We start from the raw sequence: 18,553 nt of genomic DNA, 5'->3' as shown, positions 1-18,553 counted from the left end.
GGTGTTTAAAAAGAGTTCACATTCCCTCTGTCTCACCCTTTTAACCCTATCTACCCCGTCCCTTGCCTCTTGTCGTATGCAGGGTGTTCGTTCACATATAGGGCCGCATTACTAAACATTTCATCGTCCAGGAACACATATTTGACAAGGCTTTCATAGGAGTTTGGGACATTTCCAGGAGTAGTTTTATGACCCTGGTGGTAGACTGACCTTTCTTCTGTACCGTGAATCTAAAGAAACACTCATTGGAACCCGATTGATCCCCTCTTTGACCTTTAGAAATAGTTGATATGAGAAGGGAATGTGCCTTATAATACCGACCTATACAGTATCTTCCCTCTTCCCCTCTGCCTCCCCTACCACGCGCTACACCATAACCTAATTTTACCGTCCCCTTCTCGCCCCATGTATCCGCAGGCAGGGTGACCATATATCCTCTTTTCTGACGACCTTTCCTTCACCCTGTCACGTTAATGTAATCTGAGGTCCTTTTACCCTACACAGTCTGACCCAGCAAAAGCAACCTCCAGCATGTCACATCAACCTACTGACCTGACCTGACCTGACTTGACGTGACCTCCCCATCTGCCCCAACACTCTCCAGTTTGTTGGTCAGTCAGTCCTCTTCAACTCCCCTTCCGATGATATCTGATCCCCTTCCGGTTCCTATGCGCCTATACACTCAAAGCCTGCACATGTATACCTCTTCTTTCTCCTCCTCCTCCTCCTCCATCTCTCCTTTTTACATTACAATTTGCATTAATATCATCACTACTTTTTTTCTTTATCTCATTTTCTTTATTTTCTCTTCCTTCTCCTGATACGCAAACGCATTCAGCCATGGAGCCATACTTTCTAACTTGATTCTCGGTCAGCTGAGTTAGGCGGTAACATCTAATATATACAAAAGTGATTGAACGTACTGTGCTATTTGTTTAATGAGTGGGAATGAGTGGCTTTATAATATGCAAGAGGAATGAGTGGTTTTAGTATAAGAGCAGAGATTGATACATAGAGAGTCTGCATATGTTAAGTCTGCGTAGTAAGTAAAATTAGTCTATCATCACACTTATCAACAGAGAGACTTGCGGTTCATAATCAAGTTATTTGTGTGTGTGTGTGTGTGTGTGTGTGTGTGTGTGTGTGTGTGTGTGTGTGTGTGTGTTTGGATGCGCTATAAACACCAATGTCGCCGCCACACACACACACACACACACACACACACACACGTGATAAATCTAGCTGCTCAGACGGATCCTCCACGCCGCCACACTTGTGCAACACCACCACCTCCACCACCACCACCACCACCACCACGCGGGCAGCAGCAGCAATCACGGAGCAGCACCAATCCCGGCATCACCTTTACTGGAGCGCCGATGATATTGCACTCACCACCACCACCACCACCACCACCGTGCAACAACAAACCACCAGGAGCAGGTCGGTCTTCCACCTCCAGGCAGTTCCCGCGACACAGCTAAGGCGACCATTGTGTCCTGTCCTGCAACACCACCACCACCACCACCACCGGAAATCATCGTCTCCTGTCCTGCAACACCACAAGTAACACCATAATGCCCGCACCACCACTATCACCAACACCACGAGGAGCAACAACTAACTGCAAAACCCCAGACTACCATCACCACCTCCACCTCCACCACCTCCACCACCACCGCCGCGGACAGCCCATCATGCAAATGAGGATTTGGTGAGCTGCTGCGGTCGAGGGGAACTATTGATTTGTTTGCTTGTTTAAGGGTCAAAGTCTCGTATGGATGGGTGTGTGAAAAACTACTCCCGTGTGTGTGTGTGTGTGTGTGTGTGTGTGTGGAGATGCCGACACACACCGCAGCCAAGTGTAGGAGTGTCGGTCGTATTGTCGGGTGGCATAATAGTCCAATAATGCGGCCATCACTCACCGCTTGCCTTGTGCTATACATGTTAACGCTTCCCTCTCCCCCCTCTCTCCCTCCCTGGTCCTCCCCTGCCCTCCCCTGCCTGTCACACTCCCTCACACTCCACCTCACTTTGCTTCGCCCTGCCGCTGATGTCCGTGCAAGCTGTCACCCCATTACACATCACCTCCATGCTCATCCCTGCCCTGTCACTCCCTCACGCCCTGCCGCTGATGTTCGTGAAAGCTGTCACCTCATCACACTTCACCTCCCTCCTCTCCCTGCATGCTCATCCTAATCTTGTTTTACCCTTCCCCCCTGTCGCTTAGGACGTTCAGAATACCTCCCCATCTTTCTTTTCTCCCTCTTCTCGGTTTCCACTACTCTTTCCATAATTCTCCCCCAAGACATTTGCAGAAGTCTTTTTAGGTCTTTCATTTTGTTAGCTTATTTAATCTCCCCGACCTCCTCCTCCTCTGTTCCTACTCTCCGTTTTATCCTGTGTGTTATCCTTCTCGGCTAATTCTACTCCACTACTCCTTCCCTCTTCTTCCTTCTTCCTAATCCTTCTCATCTCATGCCGTCATCTATACTCCCTCTCCTTCCTCCCCTCTCATCCTTATCTCCCCAAATCTACTCCTCCACTCCCCCTCGTTCCTCTCATCTCCCTTTCTCCCCTCTCATCCCTTGTCTTCCTCTCCCATATCTACTCTTCTACTCCCCTTCCTTCCTCGCCTCTGATCCTTCTCTCCCAAATCTACTCCCCTTCCTTCCTCGCCTCTGATCCTTCTCTCCCAAATCTACTCCCCTTCCTTCCTCGCGTCTGATCCTTCTCACCGAGATCTACTCCACTTCCTTCCATCCTCCATCTCCCTTCCTCTCCTTTCTCATCCCGGCTGTCCTCCTCCTCCTCCACTCCCCGCCCGCCCACCCACTCGAGGCCGTCCGCCATGCGTGTACAGCCTCACCACCTCTCCGTATCGGCATTCTGAATCTGATTTCCCGTCTAGCCAGAGCCAATTATGGAAAGGCCGTCTGCATCCAGGAGAAGATGGATGGAGGGGCGGAGGTGTGAGGCGGCGGCGGAGGAGGAGGAGGAGGAGATAATGGTGGGAGTGAGGGTGAAGCGGAGGCGGCGGCGGAGGAGGAGAATCAGGGATGAGTTATACACAAAAAAGGGATCATAAAAAGAGAGCGGAAGCGTGTTAAAGTGAAGGGAGGAGGAGGAGGAGGAGGAGGAGGAGGGAGAGGCGCGGAGAAGAGAGTTATCCGCTCCCCCGAACCTGTGATGTTAAATGATTAATGTAACAACGGCGGTGCGCTGCGGTGTGTGACAGACCTTGTAGAGGAAGAATAGATGGGCCTTGGCTGCTGTTGTGGATCCAGGAGGAGGAGGAGGAGAGGGAGGAAGGAAGGAAGGAGCGGCGGTAGTCCTTAGTTGTGGGTTTAGAAGGAGGCGACGAGAGAGGGGAAGGAAGGCAGGAAGGAAGGAAGGAGCGGCGGTAGTCCTTACTTGTGGGTCTAGAAGGAGGCGACGAGAGGAAGGAAGGCAGGAAGGAAGGAAGGAGCGGCGGTAGTCCTTAGTTGTGGGTCTAGAAGGAGGCGACAAGAGGAAGGAAGGCAGGAAGGAAGGAAGGAAGGAGGGAGCGTCGGAGGCTTGGGAATGAGAAGCGACAGAGAGAGGGAGAGAGGGAGCAGCCAAGAGCGCACACGAGGGAGGGAGGGCGCGAGACCAAAGAAAAAAAAAGGTATATTGAGAAAAGAGGAGCAGGAGCCGAGGTAGTGGAGCGTGCCTCGGGTGGGAGTGGCGGCGATCAGTGGAGCACCTGAGCCGCTCGCCACACACACCTCACATCACCCCCTCACCTACACCTCCCCTGCTCCTCCTCCGCCCTCTCGGCTTCAGGGTGGCTCTTGGTCGCGCTAATCCAGCCTCTATCAATTATCTTCGGTGTCCCCATTCTCCTGCTGCGTCGGATACAGGTGGCGGCGACTCAAAGCTCCTTGCTCCGTGTAGGACTGGAAAAATGGCGCTGGTGGTGGTGTCGGTGGGGGAGTGGGGCGGCAGAGAGGCGTAAAGCACAGGGTGGGGGTCGCGGTGGTAGTGGTGGTGGGGGCGCGGGTAAGCTGGCAGATGGGAGGGCAAAGTGGCAGGTAAAAGTGGGGAGGCTGGTAGGCAGACTAGCAGATAAGCCCGAGCAGGCGCGGGCATAAAGGCGTAGGCAAACTGGCAGCTCCGGGGTGAGTCGCAGGAGCCGTGAAGCCATCCCGTGTGTCAACGGCGGCGCGGCGGAGTGTTAATGAGCATTCCGCGGAGCAGGTGTCTTCAGGGGGTGGTGCTGGGCCGCGTTTCTCAAGGCGCGTGGAAAGTCGGGACCAAAGATTCCGGGAGTGGAAGGCGGCGGCGGCGGAGGAGGGGGAAGAGGAGGGGCGGCAGTGGTAGTGACGGTGGGTGGCGCTAAAAGGCTGAGTGAGGGCGCGAGATGCAGGTGGTGCGACGCGTGAAAGGTGAGAGTGTTGAGGGTGATGTTTTGTTTGTAGTGCGGGGGTAGCGAGGCCGGGGGGAGCGGGGTCGAGGCGGAGGGAGGAACCTGAGTAGCGGGCTGGTGGGACCCGGGGGCGCGGCGCCGTGGGAGGCCACAGCTGTCGCCAGCCTATCTGAGGGCGACCGCGTCCGCCTGAACCGACGATATAGAATGCTCCTCTGCTGCGCTTGAAGGGGTGTTGCCTACAGTGTCCGGCAGTGAATGCAATGTGCTGCTGGCTGACGCTGCAGTAACGACAAGGATTTCTGGGCGAAGTGCAAGACGAGCGAGGCAGCGCACCCGCCGTCCCTCAGCCCAATACTGCCTGAAGGCCCGTCGCCCCGCACTCTCCGGGGAGCACTTTGCTATACACTCCGCCGGAAATTCTCCACAAAAGTGACAGTTTTCGATGGAATTATGCATGCAGTTAGAGTTGCCGCTCTATGGCCGGGGATGAAAAAACAAACACATAAAAAGTAAGGTATCAACACACAAGTTGGAGTTGGTGCATCGCTATTGTGTCACCGCTAAAGTATCTCTTTGTGCGTGTGTGCCTGGCCGACTGCAAACCAACGGTGAGAACGGAGCGCTGCCGGGCGGGGTGAACGTAAATGGTGCGGCGGCGGAGTCTAGACAGGTGGCGGTGGCGGAACGCGCGTGCACGAGGCTGCATGACTGGCGGCGCTCGGGCGAGGCGGAGATGCATACAAGTGCCTCATGTTCAGACATCAGGTGAGCTTTGGGGTGATATATTGCGCGTGTCTCGAGGTAAGTACGTGTCTGTGCTTCCGTGCGTGAGTTTGTGCGTGAGCGTGTGCGTGCGTGTGTGTGTGTGTGTGTGTGTGTGTGTGTGTGTGTGTGTAGGTAGGTAGGCGTGTGGGAGTGGGCGAGCGCGCGGGGCCGAGGACATGCCCGTGGCTGCACAGGGGGTCGTAAAGGCGAGGTTACGACCACGGCTGCTGCTGCAATTTCCGTCTCCGTCCAAGGCAGAGTGGCGGCGGTGGCGTGCCCCGACGTGCCACACACACACACACACACACACACACACACACACACACACACACACGCCCCGCCCTGCTGACGTCACGCCCAACCAACCAAACCTGTCAGCAAGTCCCCGCAGCTCCACATCCGGTCCCCGCCTCAACTTTGGTCACAACTTAGCCCACACTTTTCACCACGGCCGGCGTGCTTGTCATCACCAACACCGCCACCACTAACCACCACCAACCACCACCACCACCACCACCTACATGCGCCTCAGATTACAACGACACTATCACCACCACCCCGCCACCGCTCACACTTGCAACAGACAGCGCTATAAAAACTGCTTCACGCTAGACATTTTAGAAGACCCACACTCCTCCACTCGGCCGCGACTCAACACGGCAATTCTTCGACCAGCGCCTCGTCACTTCCACTCACATTCCCGGGCTCGCTGACGCATGCAGCCCTCCACTCGCTCACCCGCCTGCCTGCCTGCCCGTCACCACCGCCACAGTCACCAACCACGGCAGCATGAAGCACTGCACCTGACCTGACCACCTGAACACCTCTTTGGATTCTTTTTGTGAGCAGCGAGAGGCGGGCCTTTTTTTTATTATTGTTTACTTTTTATTGTGCCCTTGAGCTGTCTCCTTTGTTGTAAAAAAAAATATACCACCCAGCTTAGCCATGTCACCAAGTAGAGGGTCGGGTTCTATGATGTCCCCACCTTCCTTCCTTCACCGCTCCTCGTCCTCCTCCTGAAAAGCCTCATTATTATTTCAAACACGATCACCATCACCCTCGCACTATCACTACTCCTCATCGGTGTCCTCATAATCCCTAGCGTCTTTACTACCGGCTGCACCATTACGACCCCCTCCACCGGCACCATCACCACGTAATCTCCCGCTGCCCGCCGCTCACCCCGCACCGCCGCCAAAGCTCAGCGAGGCGAACGGACATTGACAACCCTGCAACGCGTGTCAGTTTCACCACGCCCAGACTCTTTACACCGTGAGGGGCTGGAGGGAGGGGATGAGTGGTGTGTGTGTATGTGTGTGTGTATGTGTGTGTGTGTGTGTGTGTGTGTGTGTGTGTGGTGGCTGTTCCTCCTGCTGCTACTGCTACTGACGGAGGGCAAAAAAGGAGGGTGGGGGTGGAGGGTGACTATGTGTGTGTGTGTGTGTGTGTGTGTGTGTGTGTGTGTGTGTGTGTGTGTGTGTGTGTTTCTTGGGGTCTGGTGACTGTTCCTTCTCCAGCTGCTGCAAGTGACGGAAGCCCAAAGGAAAGGAGGAGGAGGAGGAGGAAGAGGAGAAAGGTGCCGACGGGAGGAGGGATTCGGGGTGGGAGGGTGGAAGGGGTGATGCCCGTGAAGGAGGCGGAGGAGGGAGGAGAGGGAGGAGGAGGTGGTGGAGGAGTGGATGAAGTACTGGAGGCAGCTGGCGCGAACCTGCGTGGGGGAATATAATAACTTTGCCTCAAGTTAACTCAAGACTTAGCTCGGAGCCATCTTGCAAGCCAGTCCACCACCTCGCAGATCCCTTGCAACCACCCTCCACCTCCTATTCTTCCACCACCACCACCACCACCATCGCCGCCTTCACCTCCTCCTGGTATCGTTAGGCAGGCCAAGACCTTTCAGCGCCCGCCTCACACGACCAGCACGAAGCCTGGAAACGAGCACAGCAACGCCCAATGCCTCCCTCGCCTCTCCATGCTCCGGCCGTGCTCCTATACTCAGCGTCGCACCATCCTCCTCTCTCCCTCTGTTTTATACTCCATCCACGCACCCACTCCACACTGCACGATCCCCCCTCCTTCTCCTACTCCTTCTCCTGTTCCATACTCCATCCCTGCACCTACTCCATGTTCCACCATCCCCCTCCTACTCTTGTTCCATATTCCATCCCTGCACCTACTCCATGTTCCACCATCCCCCTCCTACTCCTGTTCCATATTCCATCCCTGCGCCTACGTACTCCACATCACACCAACCCCCCTTACTTCTCCTCCTCCTCCATACTCCATACATGCACCTATACTCCACGTCGCATCATCCCCCATCACCGCTGCCGCCATCACCAAAATCACCTCCCACATCATCACGACGACCCACAAACATCCGCGCACTGGACGACGCCTCGCTAACCAGACACTTTACACCACCTGTTCATCGGCACCATACGTCTACCCATCATCACGTAACTGCCGACCACCACCACCACCACCACCACTAGTCACCATCATCACCACTACCACCAGTCACCATCATTATTACAGACATTCACCAACCAGCCATACGGCCGCCAGTCACGTCGCTAGGTCCTATATATGTGGTTAGGCGTCCTCATCCCCTTTCTGCTAGCCCCCCCAAAAAAGCGACCATCACAGCCAGTCCCTCACCATTCTTATTGCAGACATCCACCACCCAGCCGCCAGTCACGTAGCTAGGTTTCATATATACGTTTTATAGCTAAGCATCCTCATCCCCTTCTATACTGTTATCACCGCCACTTCCTCTCTATTCTTATTACAGACATCCACCAGCCTCCCGTCACGTCACAGATCGGATGCTTGACGCGGATTCTTTCTCTCATCTCTCGCTCCGGACGTGTCAGATGCGCCGCGGTATGGTCTGCTTCGGTGTTTGTTCCGTTGCCTTTCTGTTTGTTTTGGCGATGTTCCTATTTTCACACGCGGCTTTAGACACCCTATATATAGAAATCATTGTGGGCAGTGCAAAGTGTTTAGAAAGGGAATAATAGCTTGGTGAGGATGTTGATTCCCTTCCCCGTATTTCTAAGCCTATCGGCACCTCGGTTTCCCCGTTTGAAAAGCCTCTCGTATAAGTTCCTGTGATTTTCGCGGCCTGTTTTGTGATGCTAGCGATAGTTTAACTCAATTTCTACGCCTTGAACGGTAAAAAAAACATCCCTGAAAACCCGGTTAATCTTCTCTGAGGCCTTGGAAAATAGTAGTCATGGGAGCCCGAGACCTTTAAGCATATGGACCTTTAGAAGTCTTTCCTATATGCGGACAGAAAGCATACATAGGTGACGGCCGTGCGCGGGTTTGTTTACGTGGGATGCGAGCGGTGACGTCAAGCGCAAACTAGCACACATACCACCACCACCACCACCACCGCCATCACATCCTTCCCTTCCACTAACAAAACAAACGCCGCCACCACCACCACCGCCTCCACTCAGCCCAGCCCTGCCCGCGCCTCCTCCTCCTCCTCCTAGCCTGGCATGCCGCAGCTAACATGACCGCACCGCCAGAACGCTACTTATCGTTCCGTCACACGCCGCGCTCACGTGAGGGGAAATATGAGGAGCGGCGGCACCACGCCACACTGCCACCCGCTGCTGTGGTTGTCCGCCCACCAATCCGGGGAATTTATGACGCACGGTGCCCCCGGTCTGCTGCTCCACCACGCCACCACCAACCCATCCACCCCATCCACCCGACGGCCTCCACGCACCCATCACGACAAGGCATCACCACCACCACCACACACGCACGTATATACATACACACACACCGCGACGCACTCATCACATACCGCATCACAAGTCCCCTGAATCACGCCATTGACACAACAGACAACACAGACACAGCACCACACACTCTCACCACCACAACACCCTAATGACATCAACACACATAAACAGACACACAGGCCACCGCGTCGTTTCCTGCACAACACATACGATACACACACAACACACCCCGCTACGCACCCAATACTACTAACCTTCCCCCCGCTTCCTTCCTCCCACATCCACGACTGTAAGCTAGCCACCACACCCACCCACACACACACACACACTCCCTCATAACATCCTCCTATTAAAGACTCTTCCTCACCATCTTGACTCGCCTATACCAGCTTTCTCTACACGCATCCTACCTGCCTCCTCCTCCTCTATAAGTATTAGCTATTAAGTGGGTTCAAGTGAAGAAAGGGCACACGGTAAAAGGTCGAGGGAGGGAGTCTTCACAGCATAAATTACACGCAGTTTCTTGCTTTAATATTCTTCATCACGGGGACTGTTAATGTATAGCGATAAGTCAGATTTAAGCAGTCAGCGCCCTAGTGTTTTCAGTGCTCAGGTCTCGTTATCGATAGTCTAAGTCATGAGTTGTATTTGTCAGTGAATGTCCCTCTAGTACTGATATCTCCCGGTGACGAGCCTCCTGCTGCTGCTTCTGACTGCTGGGAGACGGACCTCCTGCTGCCATGCTCCCCCTCTCCTCACCCACTCCCTCGGACCCTCCCACGCCAACTGCTCGAAGTCATGAGTTGTATTTGTCTTCGAAAGTCACTTGTACTGATATCCCCCGGTGACGAGCCTGCTGCTGCTGCTTCCGACTGCTGGGAAACGGACCTCCTGCTGCCACGCTCCCCTCACCCCTTCCCCTCCATCCCTCGGTCCCTCCCACGCCGTCGCCGCTCCCCATCCACTCGTGCAAAGCGGCAACACTCATGCACCGCTACAAACACACGGCCACGAGGGACGTTCATCACTCCTGAGCATTCATTACGGCCGCCCGCCCCTCCAGGACAACAATGACCCCTGGAGGGCGCCACACACCCACCTTGACGCTCTACCCCCCTACCCCCCACACCTTACACACTTCCTCCCACCCTCTTCACTTGCGGTCAGTCAGTTTCCTGCGCTATTCATGACCGTCACCGCCATCGCCGCCGCATCTATTACTGGCATTGATATTACTAACCCCATTAATCTCCTCCCACTTCGGAGCGTTACTTTTATTTTTACGGCCGTTTCCAATGATGTCAGCGGCACCACTAGTAACCTCATTAATAGCCCGCCGCCGTGTATGTCACCCCCTGCCCCTCATTTACGTCGGGCACAACAACTAACAATCTAATTAACGTCCGCCGCCATCACCGCCGCCATCACTAACATCATAAGTTATGGATCCGTCACCACAACAGTCGGGCGGGCGGCGCGTCACGCTATCAGGCGCACCATCGCGGGTCACCATTATCGCCCGGCTCTGAACCTGAGCCCGCCTGCCCCCAATATCGCCGTCGCCACCACCACCACCATCGCCGCCGCTGCTACCGCCCATCAGCCGCCCAGAGATTGGTTTCCTCTCACCGACCGACCGCCTGCCTCGCCTGCCTGCCTCGCGCTCCCTGTTGACGCTTTCCCGTTCCTGCCGCACCCCCCTCTGTACACCCCCCGACCCCGGCGCCTCCCACTTAACAATACATTAATCTGTCCTCACCGCACCGACCGCCCCGCTACCAACAACAATAACAACAACAAAGCCAACAATTCACCGTCTATCCCCGAACATAAAGCGTGTTTTGCGGCGGCGGGGGTCTGGTAGCACACACACACACACACACACACACACACACACACACACACACAGGGCAGGCAGCATGCCTTCTAATCTCATCATTATAGCTAACGAACACCGGCACGCCTTCAGTCACTCACTTCCCACCCTGCGTCCTGAGTCACCCCTGGGAGGGAGGGAGGGAGGGAGAGAGAAGGAGGGAGGGACATCCGCCTCGCCCTTATCTCCCTCTTGGGCTAAGAAGACGCGGCCGCCTCCACACACACACACACACACATACACGCTAGTCCAGGTTACCAGATACTGCGAACACTCCCCCTCCCTCTCCCTCTCCTCTCGGCCTCGCTCCCAATATCACCGCCTCTCCCATGTAGTCTGCCCCCTCCCCCCCCTCCCCCCAAGACCAGACCAGCCAGGCAGCCAGAAGCGGGGAATGTCTCGTGCCGCCTCGCATCGCCTCGCTTCGCCTTGCCTTGCCTTGCCTCGCCCAGCACCAGGCAGCTCCTCCCTTCCCCACCTCCTCCTCATCCTACTCCCTACGGCCTGCACCTGTTTCTCCATACCAAGCGAGGAGGGAGGAGGGAGTGGTGGCGCCTTCATGTCCTCCACACACACACACACACACACACACACACACACACACACGGCATCTGAAACAATACGAGTGTGCATATATATGTACGTCACACTTCCCCCCACCGTTGCAGCTGCCACTCACGCGCACACACACACACACAGGGATACGTGGGAGGCTGTGGTGTGGTGTCTGTCTGCCAGGAGTAGGTGAGGTAGAAAGATTTGTATGCAGATAGACAGAAAGGTAGATAGATAGATAGATAGGTAGAGTAAATGGAAGATCATTCAAACTTAACACACCCATTCATTCTACGATTCGGTGAGACATGAAAGCAGGTAAGTAATTAAGTAAGCAGGTATAAGTAGAAAGAGCAGGAGGAGGAGAAAAAGCAGAAGGAGGTGGAGGAGGAGGAGGAGCATTAGCACAAAAACAAACCCACTCCACCAAGTCACAAAGAAGCAGGAGAAGACAAACAGATAAGCAGATAAACAGGTAGAGGTAGCAGGGACAAGAGCAGGAGCAGGGAGGGAGGGGGGTGTCGGGAGGGAGGGAGTGACACAAGATGATAACGCCAAGAATTGAAAAAAAAAAAAAAAAACTATACACGTGGTAACTGAAGTGCCTCCGAGGATTAGGTGCAGCGGGAAGACAAGCAAGACAAGCAGGCAGATAAGCAGTGAGGCAGGTAGGTAGGTAGCAAGAGCAGGGCGGTGACGAGGAGGTTATGAGGCCCATTAGTGTGTCTGCTGGCGCTCTCTCTCTGGTCTCCTTCCGTGCTCCCTCTCCCTCCCTGCCTCCCTCCGTAATAATTCCCCGGCCGCGCTCCGCCTGCTCCTCGCTATCACACACTCACCACACCAATACGTCCCCGCCCTCCCTCACGCCGCAAGACCCTTACGCCAACAGACTCATGCCAGCCTTGTAATGCACTAGCGACCCCTACTCTTGGTTCCCTCTCCTCTATACCCGTTCCCGTCTCTCCCTCCTCACTCCGTCCGTCCTTCCTTCCCCTGACTCGACGCTTTGCTGCTGTTGCGTCTCCTCATGTTCTGGTTTCCTCCTCCTCCTCCTCCTCCTCCTCCTTCTTCTCCGCCTTCTCCTCCGTGAGCCATCAAGTGCAGGTCCGCCGCACAATGCAACCTTGTGATAGTCTCCCTCTCCCTCTCCCTCTGTGTGTGCATGTGTGTGTGTGTGTGTGTGTGTGTGTGTGTGTGTCCAGTTTTGACTTCTATCCCTGCTCTGTCTGTCCGTCCGTCTGTCTGTCTGTAGTGTTAAAATCTAGTGCAGGCGATGAAGAAGCGTGCCACACCCTTCTCTCTCCTGTATCTTTTCTTTCTCTTCAACCTTTCTCCTCCGTTCCACTTGTAAGCACTCCTGGTATCCTCCTCTCTCTCGCTCACTCACACGTCTTTTTTATTCGTCCTTCCTTCCTTCCTTCCCTTCCCTCCCCTACCTTTCTCAGTTCCTTGATGGCTGCACGGCTCCCTCCTTCGCTCGCCTTTCCCCCTTTCTCAATATCTCTTCGCTTCCTGAATCTACCTTTTCCATCCTTAGAGTTCTCTTCTGGATAGTGTCTTTCCCCTTCTCTCTCTTCCTCTTTTTTCCCCCCAAGCATCTTTGTTCCCTTGCATCTACACCACCAGTACGGCTTTGTTCTGGTCCCGTCATCACCATCCCAACAAACAATCTTACAAGCTCCTCTCCCCTCTAGCATCACTCTTTCCTTTCGTCCACATCACTACTGACTGCTCCTGTTGCCACTAAGACCTCACCACCACTACCTTCCCAACGAGACCAATCTTACAATCTCACACATGCTGTCTCCTCTTCTTCCTCCTCCTCTCCTCTCCAGCATCACTCTTTCAGTTCATCTGTACAACACCAGCACTGACTCCTCCTGTTGCTGGTAAGTCCCCATCTCCACCACCCTCACTGTACCTTCCCCCACACGCGTAGTCTTAGAATCTTCCGACACAGTTGCTTACGTCACCTCCTGAGTTACGTATAGTCGATAACACATTTCTCTTCAGTCTGTCATTATATACGGGATTCACACCCCGAGGAGGAAGGAGCTACTATACTACTATGGCTTGCCTTGCTCTCTAGTCCAGTCTCTGTTCGCACTTTTTTACGGTACGTCGGGGTTGTTTTTGTCTTTTTTTTATCTCTTCGTCTTGTTCGCCAGGCTTTATACTACACGGTGATGGTTTAAAGGGAGTCTTGAATTGCCCTGAAGGTTCTCTCTCGCTCGCTCTCTCCCTGTGTGTGTGTGTGATGACAGACTTCAGTACACCACCATTATGATAAAGTATCTCACAATTGCCCGGTACATTTACGCGGTTCGCTCACCACTTCCTCCGTCCCTCCCTCGCTCTCCCTCTCTCGCTCGCTCTCACACCCACCCACCCACCCACCCACACCCACACACACACACAGTCAGCATTGTTATTTTGCTCATTATCCCACTTATTACATTTTCATTATCCGCTTTACACGCTCTTTTTCCATTCCTATTTTTTTTTATATCTCCCGTCCACCGTATCAGTTCTGTCCAGCGGCATTTGCACCCTCGTTGGCAGCAGGGGATTTACCGACCCAGGCTTAGTGTCTATTGTGGCTGAGCTTAAGGGTCTTTTTACAGTATATATCTAGCCACTGGGAGGGAGGGAGAGAAGGAGGAGTAGAGGGAGAAAGGAAGGTACCATGTTCATCGTCTGTTTGTGTCTGTTAAAGTGAATTGTTAATGTGTGTTTGGTGAGGTGGTGATGGTGTTGGTGTTCTTGTTGTTGTTGTTGTTGTTGGTGGTGGTGGTGGTGGTGGTGGTGGTGTAAAATGAAGACATGTGGATAGTAAAGAATTAAGGGAACAACACCAAAATAATAAAACCGTCAACTTGCTTTTACTCTTTATAATATCGTAAAGTTCAGTTGCAGGAAGCGGAAACCAATGTGTGTGTGTGTGTGTGTGTGTGTGTGTGTGTGTGTGTCCCTTCCCTTCTGACTCCTTTCTCCCTCCCTCCCATGCACCAACGCTCTACAACCTCGGCACTCAATGTTACGTTCAAGTGATACGGAATCTTCTTTAATACATTTCCTTCTTTCCCTTCAGCTGCATACCTCTCTCTCTCTCTCTCTCTCTCTCTCTCTCTCTCTCTCTCTCTCTCTCTCTCTCTCTCTCTCGGGTCCACATTACGCTCACCCCCTTGCGAGCCTTTCTAATCACTATAGTTTCGACGTCAGTTCTCTTTCGCCCAGAAACTTCTGCATCTCGCTTTTTTTTCCCCACCAGCAGCCTTTACTTTCAATCTCCTCGCCGCCCTCGCCTCGCCTCGCCTCGCTCCCCGTCCCTCCCTTGCCACTGCCGCTCCTACGCCCAAAATACCACCTTCCGTGTAAACGACTGGGCTTCCTGTTTGAACATCCACCTCCGTTCTCAGAGTCCCTATCCGAATAGCAGGTGGGAGCTTTTAAAGGGGGATTCCGTGTGCTGGTGTTATGACGTCTGGCTGTGAGTGAACACTCAATGCAGCAGCTGGGGGAGAGCACCGAGCCACGGTCATTAGCGATCCTGCAACACCTGCGCCCTCTGTATACGAGGAAAAACGCCAACAGCTCTACATATAACGAGCGCGGGAGTAATCTAGATATGTAGACTTTAATGTAAGTATCCAGACGCACACGCTCTCCTGACACGTACACACGTACACAGGGCAGCGGGGGCAGCTGACACTTCGCTCGCTACCACCACCACCACGCACGCGGGACCCCCGGCCTCGGCCCCGCACAGGCACACAGCACAGCCCGTCTGCTGCTCTCTTCACGCCCCTGCTGACTAGTTGCTGTGCAGTATCTAATAGAGACTCAAACACATGTAAGTGCTCGCTCTGCCTCACGCCTGACATATTTCAGCCGATCCCAAATTAACTCGTAAAACGCTCAATAATTGCAAGAATGTGAAGAAATGTGAGTTGTGGCTTAAGCCCTCTGGTCGGCGGCCCGGTTGGTGGTTACAGAGGAGCGCAGCGGCGGCCGTCACAAAGGCACAGAAACCATAATGTCAGGCTTGGCGCGCGCCGTTGTGGCTCGGAGGTGGCCGGAGGCGTGTGCGAGACATGGCGAGCGGCGACGCCTCCCGCAGACAACACCCGTTCCACAACCTTTCGTCCGCTCGCCAAAGAGTATCAGCCGCCGCGCCAGCACGTTCAGGCGACTCGACAAAAATATACCGCTATGTTATTCGTGATGACGCAGCCGAACCAGATTAGCAGCGCAATGCTGTTTTAGAGCCACGCTTGTTAGCTGGCACCCAGTGAACGAAAGCTTGCGGAGTGCCACCCACGGCCTCGGTTAATCTGAAACTCCACATCCTTCTCACGGCGGGCGAGGGTCGTAAGGGCGTCACGCTTACATAAATCACTTAAGACTCGCGCCTTTCTAGCCCTAGGAGGGTGAGCAGCAGGGCCGGACACACACACACACACACAAGCGGGCCGACCCAGATGACTCGCCCCGTCCCGTAGCGAGCAGGCGGGTCAGGGGGAGGGAGGGGGGGCGCCGGCGGTGGGGGTGAGGGGTGAGGAGAGGTTCAAGGGGATTGTTAGAGCGGGGCGCGCCTGGTTGGGGGAGGACAGGGAGAACACCGATCTCTTGCCTCCCTCCTCCCCGCCCCGAGGCTTCGCCGCCGAGGTACTGACTGTAATGACGGCGCAGTATGCTCGAGTACTGCCGAGTCGCAATAATTAACCCGCCCTGGAAGATGCTGCTCGTCCTCAGGCCCGGCGGCGAGGATGACCTTGATTAGCCCAGCGTCACAGGTTCAACAAAATTACGAGCGGGGACAGCTGGCGACAGTGCCATAAAGCTGTAGGCGGTCTTGATAAATGGTGGCAGTGTGTGGGGGGCGAGGCCCGGCCAGACAACAGCCGGTTACTGCGGGTCAGGTATTAGGCGAGACTGGCACGGCGGCGCTGGCCTCGAATACAACGAGTGTCATTGAATGCGCGGCGGACTTTGTGATCATGTCGCGCTCTGCCGCTCCCGTCCTGAAGGGTGTGACGCATTGTTACACGGGACGGAGGGAGGGTTAGGTTACAGGTGAACATAGTAAATGACAAGATGAACGGTGCTCTCCTGGAAACTATTACTAAAATATTAACAGGCTACGCAGTTCGGGCAGACAAATAGCGCCGCCCGCCAACATGCTACATTATCCCGGTCATGAAGTGATGGACCATTACCATGCAAGTGTGTGTCCGCCTCCAACGTACCTTGACAGTGCCGGTCTGGACGTAGATGTCTGGATAGGGATCCTTGTCCGGGTTGTAGTCGAGGGACGGCGGCGTTGTGAGCTGCGTGATGATGGGGTCCTCCACGCCCCCGTTCAGGTAGCCCGGCGGGGGACCGATGCGAAAGCCTCTTCCTTTCACCCACAGCTTGAATTTGGAGGTCTCGTTATCGACGTAATCTCCGCGGAGGATCTGGAGAATGCGTTGGTATTTATTGCGTGTTATGGTCTTGGTCTTTGCCGAGTCTCCGTACGTCTGCAGGACCCAGGGCTGGTAGGTCTCGTACATGCCCAGGCGGGAGATTTTGGTCGGGGGAGGATGCAGCTCCCCTTTGAAGTCTGTGCCTCTGATGCCTGGCAAGTCCGGGCCGCCTCCTGGGTTCAGCATGAGCCCCGCGGTGCGCCGATCCCTCTTCCGCGGGGCGCGTTCCTGTACCTGCACCTGATGCACCATCTCGACGGCGAGGGGCTCCGAGGGGGGTACTGTGGCTGACCTGCTCGTTTCAGGCCACCAGGGTCTCGAGAATAGGTTGACGGGATGACTTAAGTTCCCCGAATAATTTAACATGTAATGAGGATCCACCTTGTCAAATACACTGTCCCTCTCGCCTTACATTTACCTCACCCGAGTGTCTCGGGTCGGCAGAGGTCCTGTGCGGGCCGCGGACAGCCCACGTGAAGACAGGCGGACAGGTAAACGTTCCCTCACTAAGCTACACCACTAAGCTCTCGGCTATCACACTTCCCAGCAAGGCCGTTGGCTTACACAAGTACAAAGGAATCAACAGGTTCGCTGACTGTCTTAGCAAACTCAGTTCGTAGCGAGTCACCTTTTGAAAATTGTTACCGGGATCGGCTGTGGTCGGCGGACACTTCTTCCACTCACTTTTCACTGAGACAATGCACACGATAATTTCTTCTCGTAATATATACTTCGGAAAGTTAGCTCACTGTCTGCCACACCAGATTATCCTGCCATCACAAGTCTTTTCTAGGATTCGCAAATGTTTGGAGACACCATTGCGGCGATATCAGGCGAGCGACGGCACTCTAGCAGCGCGCGAGCGTGTGACTGAGTGACTTAGCGACGGAGCGGCCGTACCCAGACGTTCACTCTCTCCGGCCGCCAACCACCGTCTGACTACCGCTGCCCGGCTCGCGGTGTCGACGGCTCACGGCGGTCACAGTGCGGGCGGACCCATCGGCGGCAAGTTAAAGCCCCCACGCTGTTCCCGCACAATATGACCTTCACTCATGGAGAGAAATTGGAGCGCTCTTCGCCGTACACACTCGATGTTTGTTGTTACTGATATAGCGTACCTTTTGTGTTTTATCTCGCTCCCTCGTTCTCCCCCTCGCACTTAATATTCACAGGAGCTACTTATAGGCGTGTGCCCCTCACGGCTGCACAGTTACCTCCCTACCTACGTCCTACTTACTGTCACTCAATCAAAATATCACGCCACCGAATTCACCAGATAAATGTCAAGTTAAAAGAAGCTTCTACACCCACACACACACACACACACACACACACACACACACACATCTCCCTAACTCTTCATATATATCCCTTCTTCATTCTACCCCATTATCGCCATCATTCTCACCTTATTAGCTACGACACCTCATGACTCACACACTGTACCTTTAAAAACACCTTTATTATATACCATCCCACCACCTCCTCCTCCTCCTCCTCCTCCTGGACACAACAAAGTAATGAGGACGCTTCACCGTGGCAGGCAGCTCCAGTAGGGGGGGGGAGGGGGGGTGAGGGGAAGGGGAAGGGGTTGTGTCAGCTGTGCGAGGCGAGGCGAGGCGAGTGCCGCGGGAAAATGTGCCCCGCGTAAAATATTGGCAACAAGTAGTGGCAGTCGGCGGGGACCACACACACAAAGCTTCAAACCCCGCTCCCCCCCCCCCCCCCCAAACAC

The 18,553-nt window shown here is 54.6% G+C and overlaps 1 protein-coding gene across 1 annotated transcript in view; it reads right to left on the bottom strand.

Annotated features, from left to right (window-relative positions):
- The window catches only part of LOC126998631 (uncharacterized), a 189,077-nt gene extending 171,311 nt beyond the window's left edge, over nucleotides 1-17,766 (bottom strand). Inside the window, exon 1 of the mRNA XM_050860567.1 lies at nucleotides 16,600-17,766. Within this exon, the coding sequence (XP_050716524.1) occupies nucleotides 16,600-17,184 (585 nt within the window). The 5' untranslated portion in view covers nucleotides 17,185-17,766. The remainder of the gene's footprint in view (nucleotides 1-16,599) is intronic.
- Nucleotides 17,767-18,553: the final 787 nt, after the last annotated feature.

Source organism: Eriocheir sinensis, chromosome 14 (assembly GCF_024679095.1).
Source record: "Eriocheir sinensis breed Jianghai 21 chromosome 14, ASM2467909v1, whole genome shotgun sequence".
Lineage (NCBI taxonomy): Eukaryota > Metazoa > Arthropoda > Malacostraca > Decapoda > Varunidae > Eriocheir > Eriocheir sinensis.
Note: the sequence above shows the minus strand (reverse complement) of the source record. Positions and strands in the feature narration are given on the sequence as shown.